Source organism: Camelina sativa, chromosome 12 (genome assembly GCF_000633955.1).
Source record: "Camelina sativa cultivar DH55 chromosome 12, Cs, whole genome shotgun sequence".
Lineage (NCBI taxonomy): Eukaryota > Viridiplantae > Streptophyta > Magnoliopsida > Brassicales > Brassicaceae > Camelina > Camelina sativa.
The window spans coordinates 15,486,107-15,496,700 of record NC_025696.1 but is presented as its reverse complement, the minus strand read 5'-3'; the positions used below and the strand labels follow the sequence as shown (position 1 = coordinate 15,496,700).

The 10,594-nt window shown below is 40.1% G+C and overlaps 1 protein-coding gene across 1 annotated transcript in view; it reads right to left on the bottom strand.

Moving 5' to 3' along the window:
- LOC104733543 (palmitoyl-protein thioesterase 1-like) overlaps positions 1-10,224 on the bottom strand; it is a 25,955-nt gene extending 15,731 nt beyond the window's left edge. The window contains exons 1-8 of the mRNA XM_019233576.1: positions 10,175-10,224; positions 9,899-10,026; positions 9,742-9,823; positions 9,413-9,653; positions 9,265-9,324; positions 9,149-9,187; positions 8,934-9,056; positions 8,761-8,853 (exon numbers count right to left, since the gene is read on the bottom strand). Of these exons, the coding sequence (XP_019089121.1) occupies positions 8,761-8,853; positions 8,934-9,056; positions 9,149-9,187; positions 9,265-9,324; positions 9,413-9,653; positions 9,742-9,823; positions 9,899-9,998 (738 nt within the window). The 5' untranslated portion in view covers positions 9,999-10,026; positions 10,175-10,224. The remainder of the gene's footprint in view (positions 1-8,760; positions 8,854-8,933; positions 9,057-9,148; positions 9,188-9,264; positions 9,325-9,412; positions 9,654-9,741; positions 9,824-9,898; positions 10,027-10,174) is intronic.

Here is a 10,594-nt window from a genome sequence, read left to right as displayed (position 1 = left end):
AATTAAGAGAATTTAAAGGAAAAACAATAGGTTAACTTTTGGAAAAATGAAAGGTCACATCGATTATTAGGTTAACTTATAGTTTCCCGCCAAAATATTGCTTTACGGCTGAGTTATAGTTTTACGGATTCATGTGATGTCTGAGTTCTAGTTATCAAAAGAAAGGTCGCGTCTATTCTCAGGTTAACTTACTGTTTCCCGCCAAAATATTGCTTAACGGCTGAGTTATAGTTTTACGGATTCATGTGATGTCTGAGTTCTAGTTATCAAAAGAAAGGTCGCGTCTATTCTCAGGTTAACTTACTGTTTCCCGCCAAAATATTGCTTAACCCTAAAAATATTAGTCTATTTATTACCTATCAACTACAAATAGAACCTCGTGACTCAGTTATAATATTCCAGTTTTTAGTCTATTACCTCTAAACTACAAACTAGAAAAAATTATTTTTTACAACACTATGTCCGCTCCACCCAAGATGCCGGATCTCCCCGACGACATTTTCATAAAAATCGTTTCCCTTGTTGTAGAATATGGTGCAGATTATGATCGATGGTCTTCACTTGGTTCTATTTTAAGGGCTGGTCATAGGGGAAAAAAGCAGTATACAGTGATGAAGTTCTAAAGACAGCTGCTATAAATTGGCTTTGTACTGATCCATCAGAAATCAACACATCCAATACCCCTGATGGTGGCCTCCAAAATGAAGGGCGGCACAGGCCTTTCTTCGTCAAATGCATTGAGGCCGGCAACCCCATTGCCATTTACTACGAAGAGCTAAGGGTTGTGGTTGAGGATAGAGATATCCAGCGTGGGATTGATATTCTCAGTCGTATTGTACCGGCCGATGATTATGCCACCTTAGCATGTGGCGTACTAAGTATTTGTCTAGGGAATGAGGTTATGGCCGTCCATTACCTCCAGCTGTTTGATGTAAATCATTATCCTCTGATGTCTTCGGATGCCATTGTAAGCGGTTATTATTTTCTGGATGATTTATCTCGTTTTGATACGGCCCAGAAAAAATCATACTCAGCCTCCCATCGCTATCCTGACCGTCCGCCACTCCCTTCACCCACTTGTGCTGTGAAGTGTTCCCGTTCTCTCCGTTACGGAGACTTTGAAATCAAGTGCAAAAACTGTTACCTTTGGTGGTTGTCCCTCAAAGTCTCTAAGATCCTTTAGGGTTTGTAGCAGTGATTTCCAATTTTACCTTATCAATTTGTGACTCTAATTTCTGTTTATTTTAAAATAATTGTTTTCCATTTCTTCGTATAGTTTCCCTTCTTTTTCATGTACTAAACGTCCCTTTTTTCTTCGGCTAATTCTATGTATCCACCTTTCATGCTTCCACATTTTAGTATCTACTCTCATGTATTGGCTGAGTTATAGTTTTACGGGAACACGAAAGGTCACGTCGATTCATGTGACGGCTGAGTTATAGTAAATAACGGATGAGTTATCAAAATGAACAATATATATGGCTGAGTTATCAAAAGAAAGGTCGATTCTATTTATAGGTTAACTTGCAAAAATATTGCTTAACGGCCGAGTTATAGTGAGTTATGATTGAGTTATAGGAACAATCTATATGGCTGAGTTACAGGTCATGTGACGGCTGAGTTATAGAGAATGATGACTGAGTTATCATTATAAACAATTTGAAGAAATGACCTTCGTTTCTAATGATAACTCAGCCATAATTCTCATCGATTCATGTATTGACTGAGTTCTAGTTAGTAATGGCTGAATTATCAGTAGGAATAATCTGAAAAGGTCTCGTCGATGCGTCTATTACAGGAATAACTTATGGTTTCCCGCCAAAATATTGCTTACCAATAAATTAGGTTAACTTGCAATAATTTTATTGTTTAGTTTCCCGCCAAAATATTGCTTTACGGCTGAGTTATAGTTTTACGGGAAAGCGAAAGGTCACGTCGATTCATGTTATGGCTGAGTTATAGTTTTAACTTATGGTTTCCCGCCAAAATATGCTTAACCCTAAAATCATTAGTCTATTTATTACCTCTCAACTACAAATAGAACCAAGTGTCTGAGTTATAATATTCCCGTTTTTAGTCTATTACCTCTCAACTACAAACTAGAATAAAATTATTTTTTTCAACACTATGTCCGCGCTAGCACCCAAGATGCCGGATCTCCCCGACGACGTTTTCATCAAAATCGTTTCCCTTGTTGCAGAAAATGCTGCAGAATATGGTGGATGGACCGCACTTGGTTCTATTTTAAGGGCTGGTCGTAGGGGGAAAAATGCAGTATACAGTGATGAAGTTCTAAAGACAGCTGCTATATATTGCCTTTGTACTGATCCATCAGAAATCAACACATCCAATGCCCCTGATGGTAGCCTCCAAAATGAAGGGCGGCACAGGCTTTTCTTCGTCAAATTCTTTGAGGCCGGCAACCCCATTGCCATTTACTTCGAAGGGCTAAGGGTTGTGGCTGAGGATAGAGATATCCAGCGTGGGATTGATATTCTCAGTCGTATTGTACCGGCCGATGGTTATGCCACCTTAGCATGTGGGGTACTAAGTATTTGTCAAGGGAATGAGGATATGGCCGTCCATTACCTCCAGCTGTTTGATGCAAATCATTATCCTCTGAAGTCTTCGGATGCCATTGTAACCGGTAATTATTTTCTGGATGATTTATCTCGTTATAAGACGGCCCGGAAAAACTCATACTCAGCCTCCCATCGCTATCCTGACAGCCCGTCACTCCCTAAACCCGTTTGTGCTGTGATGTGTTGTTTGAATTATGGTTTCCATTCTCTCCGCTATGGAGACTATGAAATCATGTGCGAAAACTGTTACCTTCTGTGGTTGTCCCTCAAAGTCTCGGAGATCCTTTAGGGTTTCCAGCAGTGATTTTTAGTTTTACCTTATCAATTCGTGACTCTAATTTCTGTTTATTTTAAAATAATTGTTTTCCATTTAGTCGTATAGTTTCCCATCTTTTTCATGTATTAAACGTCCCTTTTTTTCTTCGGCTAATTCTATGTATCCACCTTTCATGCTTCCACATTTTAGTATCTACTCTCATGTATTGGCTGAGTTATAGTTTTACGGGAACACGAAAGGTCACGTCGATTCATGTGACGGCTGAGTTATAGTGAATAACGGATGAGTTATCAAAATGAACAGTCTATATGGCTGAGTTATCAAAAGAAAGGTCGCGTCTATTATTAGGTTAACTTGCCAAAATATTGCTTAACGGCTGAGTTATAGCTTTACGGGAAAACGTAAGATATAGTCGGTTCATGTCATGGTTGAGTTATAGTGAGTTATGACTGAGTTATCAAAAGAAACAATATGAAAACAAACGACTGATTTATACGACTGATTATATGGCTGAGTTATATTTTCTGACGGCTGAGTTAGGAAAACAAAATACGCGTTTCATTAAATGTGTTGCACGGTCTTTTATAGTTATTCTCTGGACACAGCGGAAATTTCGCTGCAGTCTGATTGGTGGACTTAGCGGCGGTTACATCCCATGACTCTATATAAATAGGGTAGTAAGTTGGGGGAATAAATCATTCTAACTTCCACCAGCGTAAGAAATAGAAGGATGCCATCAACAACTCGATCCACCGCATCCGGCAATCGGGAGCCGGAAAATCCCATCCCACAGGAGGTAGGAGAGACGTCCCGATCTCGTGAGGTCGCTCCGAACTCAAATACTATCGACCCCGGTGTGTCTCCCCTTCAGCTAGAACTCCGAGAGTACCGAGCTCGGCGAAAGAGGATGGGCGCGTATATTCGGGCGCTTCGGCTGAAACTTGACCAGCTCCATCGATTTTACCGTTTAGAGGGAACCATTCTAGTCCTGGAAGACCTTATCGTCGAAGGTTACTTCTTGGCACACTGGCGAATGGTCCGTCTACTTGATGAGCACAAGGCGTGCAAGGAACTGGTCGGTCAGATGGATGTACCCGATCTCCCGGAAGGCGATCGCGAACCCCTGGTGGAAACCGCCTTCCCGTTCGTGACGGATGTCTGGGCCTATCAATTTCCTGGAGTCGTCGGGTCAAGCCTTCCGCGAGTGCCATCTTCTTGAAGGCCCATGTGCCTTTATAGAGGACATGATGTCCAGAGGCTCCGGATTGCCAATCAAAAGGCTAGAGGCCTTACAACGGGTACGAGATTTCTGTCGAATTGCGGTGAACGAACTCGCAGTGGAGGAACCATTGGAGACTGACATATCTGGCCCAGCTCCCGTCCTGCGATTGCAGGACCGTCCAGAACGCTAGAGGGTTGGTGGCGAAACTTTTCGATCGGGCTCCCCCGCCCAGAGATCTGCCGTTTAGGCTTTGTTATTATATATATATTTTTTTGTTGTTGTTTGGATGAAGTGTAATGGAAACTAATCAAAACGATTTTAGCGATTTTAGCGAAGTGTAATGTCATAGCTGAGTTATAATATTTACGGCTGAGTTATAGCTTTTACTCGAAAACGAAATATATAGTCGATTCATGTCATGACTGAGTTATCAAAGAAATAATATGAAAACAAACGACCGATTTATACGACTGATTATATATATGGTTGAGTTATATTTTATGACGGCTGAGTTATCGGAATACGGGACAAAATGTCTCGTCGATTCATGTGATGGCTGAGTTATAGTGATTAATAGCTGAGTTATAGTGAGTTATAGCTGAGTTATAGTGCGTTATGGCTGAGTTATAATACTTGACAGATGAGTAATAACACAAAATAAAATAAATCTCCCTAACTATAGAGCACATGTTTTTGCATTGTGTCCAACTTGCTTACATCGCGAACATGCGTGTTGCTTCCTAGGGTGTTTATTTTCAGTGGCAACTTCCAAAGATGATTTAATCCTACGCTTCTTTGGTCTTCCTGGCTGCTTCACAACAATCGGAGGCAAGCACTTCTGATTATCCACAACTTCAGGAGCAAGGAATGATTCATCTGGAGGCATGATTGAACCAGCCCATACGTTAACCAAATCGACACTCCTAAATTTCGGATCGCACATGGAGATACGACACACATGCATATGCTCTGCAGCTGCGATTGCATGGATGCATGGTATTTTCTCGTGGTCAAAACGACGGCATGTGCAACTTTTTATTTCTAAATTTACAACATGCAAAGATGTTCCATATTTCACTTGCACACGTACAACATCAATCGTTTGTACCTCCATAAGTTTTGCTGCAGTGACACGGTCCTATTATGAAAACAATTACGTTTTAGACACGGTCCTATTAAGAAAAAACGGTTTAGGCTGTCCCGTTATGAAAACAATTACGGCTGATTTATTGAAACAACAATGGCTGAGTTATGAAAACTATAATGGTAATGGCTGAGATAAGGAGACAATCACGGCTGAGATATTGGAACTGTTATGACTGAGTTATCAACATTGACGACTGACTTATGTAAACTTACCTGTAACAGTTTCTCAACACCTCAAGTGAGCGTTGTTAGCTGCGATTTTGCATCCTCTCTCCTTTCAGAAAACCATCTGGTCATCATATCCCGTATCGATTCTAGAAGTCGAACTATGGGAAGACTTCTAGCATTTGACAGTGCATTGTTCATTGATTCTGCAATATTCGTTGTCATTAAATTGTACCTTTTACCCGGGAAATGAACACGCGCCCACATTCGGACACCACCTTGTTGGAGGTATCCATGTAGTTCGGGATGACGTGCTTCAATCTCATTGAAAGCCTCATTAAAATCAGTTAGCCTAAAACACTTTGCCGCTTTTTTCACCAGAGGGAACAAATGTTTTCCATTCAACTTCACCAAGATGTTCTTATACAAATGGTAAGTGCAAATTCCACGTGAAGCCAACGGATACACTTGACGAATCGCTTTCCCTATTGACTGATGTCTGTCGGAGATTACCGCAAGATCCTTTTCGTCTGGAATGGCAACTTTGAGTTGTGTAAAGAACCAACGCCAAGACTCATCATTTTCAGTGTCAACAACAGCGAAAGCTAATGGGAAAATTTGAAAGTTACCATCCTGAGCTAGGGCTGTTAGAAGTGTCCCTTTGTAACTACCATGGAGAAACGTTCCGTCGACAACAACAACTTTGCGCATGAAAGCAAACCCAGCAATACTCGCACCAAAAGCAATAAAAACATATTTGAATCTATCTTCATCACCTATTTGAAGACGCGTGACTGTACCCGGATTTTCCCTTTTTAACTTGAATATGTAAGAAGGCAACTCGCTAAAACTTTCCTCAGGAGTTCCCTGATGGATCTGCCTTGCATTCAGCAGCGTTCGATATGCCTTCCAATAACCCATCTGTCGACACCAACAAATTAATAAATCAGCCATAATATATAAATAACTCAGCCGATACATTCGAATAAGTCAGCCTTAAATAATCAATAAATGAGCCGTAAAATGTAAATAATTCAGCCTATACATACCTATAACTCAGCCATTGTTATCAATAATTAACTCAGCCTATACATACCTATAACTCAACCATTATTATCAATAAGTCAGTCGAAACATAGTAATTACCTTTAGACTAAATTGCTTATTGAAAATGACTCCGACACTTTTAGGTTTAACATCCGGACCAAGATCACCAAGATAGTCCCTGTAAAGACCTGCCAGTACATCAGCTGTTGATTGACGGCATCTAGTAGAACGTTCCGTCACAGAACATGTGTGTTCCGAATCGTATACACGAACATGAAAATCCGGGTCATCCCCTTGTACAGATGCACGAACTCTCCAAATACATCCTTTAACCCAACACCTAAAAACCACTTGTCTCGGATTTGAGACTGGTACATTAAAATCAAATCCATCCCTAACCGAAATAAGTTTCACGTGATTCCTGAACTGCTTTTTGCTACTGTATCGTTGTCCTACAGCAATTTTTAGCGTTGACACCTCCAACCTAATAGCCTCCGGATTCATCTTCGATCCGGCAAAGTTATCATCTCTATGAGCTTTCTTCTGAGGAGGCGGAGTAGGTGGGTCTTCCACTGTACTCTGAGGCTCGCCCAATACAGAAAACTTCTCGTCATCAGATGACTCACCATCGGAGTCCTCGAAAACATCAAATCGGGTTGAAAATTCATCGTCTTCTTCTTCGTCAGATGCTACTTCAACAGCTTCTTCTTCGTTTTCTTTGTCAACAATCTTACCATAATCAAAACAAGTGCCTTCAAATCCCCCACCGCACACTTCGGGGGTAGATTCTGCTTTCGAGTCTCTGCTTCGCCGAATCATACTTCCTCTAGCTCCACTAGTTTCTGTAGACTCTTTCGCCGAAAACTCTACACAGAGACGTAGCTGATCGGTTTTCCATAGACCCAAAAAACATTGCAACTGTCGATCATTGGAGACAAAAACTGGTGGAGTATCATGCGCCATATGTTTCATTGCCCTGTTCGAGAACATGTAGCTCAGCTTTAGCTCATGTCTAAACGAGTCCAATCCGTAGTCTTCAAGAACAAGCTTAACAAGCTTGTCGTATGTTGTGCCTCCATCTATCTGCACAACTATACACCCTCTCTCGTCGGAGTTAAATACATATCTCTGTGTCTTTATCCAATTACCGGACACAACTAGTACCGGCACTGGATCCATGAAATATAATGAAGAACAAGGTGGAGAAGAACAAAAGTAGAAGAACAAGGTGTGAAGAAGAAAGTGAAGAAGAAGTAGAAGAACAAGGTTAATAAGAAGGTAAATAGTTCACTTATTAACCAGTTGAAAAACCAGAGTCGAACGATGTTTCGTATTTCTGAAGAAAAAAGATGATGACATGGAATGCTGACATGGATGTTGCGTCCGACGTGGCAAGTCAGCCATGAAACAATACCATAACTCAGCCTAACTAAAACTCAGCCACAACATGAAAAACATTACAGTAATTAAAAAGCAAAAAAAATTGCTGCCAAACTCAGCCGCTTCATTAACTGAAAATATGTAACTCAGCCGTATCGTTTGATAAGTCAGCCGTAACTGAAAAACATTCTAGTAATTAATCTTTTGCTAATAAGTCAGCCGTCAAACGGCTGACTTGTCGATAAGTCAGCCTATGACGGCTGAGTTATAATTTTTTTACCATAACTCAGCCGTAACAACATCTCATAAGTCAGCCGTTTTTCATAACTCAGCCACTCGGAAAATGGTAACTCAGCCGTGTCGTTGTAATAACTCAGCCAAAATTTTGACAACTCAGCCGTGTCGTTGTAATAACTCAGCCAGAAATTTGACAACTCAACCATCAGGTGATAACTCAGCCGTCACTAAAGCTGAGTTATGCGCATAACTCAGCCAAATTTTATAAGTCAGCCGTAACGCTTGGTTCACTTATGAGCATAACTCAGCCAGATTTTAATAAGTCAGCCGTCCGCTCTTACTCAAATGTTTTTCCGATAACTCAGCCTCAACATACCAATAACTCAGCCGCAACATACTATGTATCGCGTTACGGCTGAGTTATGGTTACACGTCAGCGATTTCTGACGTGGCGTCTGACGTGGCAATGACATTTTTGTAATTACGTTTTTTCCGGTAACATAAAACAGGGACACGCTGGGTATTTTGAAAATACCCGAAACATTCTAGTAATAAAAAAGTTTTTTGTAGATTCTGGTAATATTACCTAAAATGAGTAACGTTTAAGTAATTCACCCTAAAGAATATATAGTTAGTTAGTTAGAAACTAGTGGTTGATGATGATAAGGTGAAGAAATTGAACTCGGGAGATGATCCGGTTCAACCTTTTGAGGAGGCAAAACAGGTGTGAAATCTCCATCCGGGTAATATCCAAACCAAGAAGTTTCTCTTGGAATCAACACTGTATCCTTTTGGAACTGTTTAGGAAATGGAAAGAAAATTAATGACAACGCTATAAAGATGTGTGGTGGATCATTGGTCTCAAAAAGAGAGTCACCATGATGAGAACCAAGTTGTGCAAGCTGGTGAAACGGTCTTTAAAAATGGAGTTCTTCTGGCCAGGTCTCTCGTTGTTGAGCTTTGGCAAATACTTGGAGTGCTCCAAATACTCTGTTATTTTCTGAGAACCATATAATGTTTTGTCAACTGAAAAAGTATTCATAATAAATGGAAATGATTTGAGGATTAGAAAGAGAAGGGTTTTGAGTTTACAGTAGGGACTTTGACATAACCACTTGGAGCAACATTATCCTGCGTGCAGAGTCATTATTAAATCATGGTTGAAGGTTTAAGTCTTGATTAGAGAAGAAGGATTATGGAAGGTTTACTTGAACGAGGTCAGTGTAGAAAAGTGGAAACAGTGCCTTGAGGACCAAGCAAAATGATTCCTGTAAACAGAAACCTCATTGTTGTTGTTATTGTGATTGTAAATGTGATTAAGACACTCAGAAAAGTAGAAATACAAAGAGAACTCACAGTACAGTTGGGAACTGCAGCCACGCCAGCGTGAGGACCTCCTAAAGATACATAGTTGAAGACTGGTGGAGCATTGTCGCAGAACTCGATTAGGCCTCTAGCGACCATGTTTCCTTGAGACTCTGCAACAATGTTGTAACCTTCACTCAGCTCTGGCATCTGTTTGATTTTCTCACAAGCTATACTCGCCTGTTGCGTAAGAGGCATGAATAAGGAATCTACCTGTCCATTTCCTATTTCCCTATGAGATGACACATAGAGACAAACAGCGGTAAACCAATTTTCAAGATTAGGATGAAACAATAAGAAGAAGAAGTTGAGTCAGTTACACGCAAGATCCAGGGTAGCCGGAGAGGTTGCGAAGGGACTTTAAGTTGCTCACTTTGTTGTCGGAGCATGCACCTAAAAACCCTGTTTAATTAATAAAACCCATTAGTTGACTTCCTGAAAAAGAGAGGAGGAAGAATTAAGGATTGTTATACTCACCGTGAAACACGACGAATGGAACAGAAAGTGAAACTGGAATGGAGAAGCAGAAGAGAGTCAAGGTCACGAGGAGAACAGATCGTTGGAGACTCTTCTCCATTGCCGTACGAGAGTACCGTTGATTCTTTCTTAAATAAACACACACAATAAGTTTACGTTTGTTACAGGGTCTGTCTTATGTTACTTGTTTTGATGGAAGAGAACCATGTATGAAATATATTTACTGAACAAAATTCTTCACAGGAAATAAGAGTATGATATATGAAGATATAATACCTTTGTACAAGGGGTAACTGAGCGATACTAGAGAAGTTTGTATTACTAAATTCTCTTTTGCACAAGTTGTGAGTTGTACGAATTAGTTTCGATCCTTTATATAGACCAAAACTGAATTATTTGTACCTGTAGGCTCTACGCAAATTAAAACATTTGGCTCCATACATTTTACTACTTTCCAAAACGTTTTTTTCATGTGTTTTGGTTCGTTTATGTTTTTGGACTTTTACAATAATTTGATATCTTTTGCATAAAAATCTATAGAAGTATGCTGTACTTGTTAATATTCCCAAAAAGGATTAATTGTTTAAACGGATTCTATACTATCAATGGTATAGTCCACGATCGTTATTATCTTTTTGTTTTATGAATTTAAAACATTTTATATGGTTTCTTCTCAAGTGCCGTAAAAACTTATAA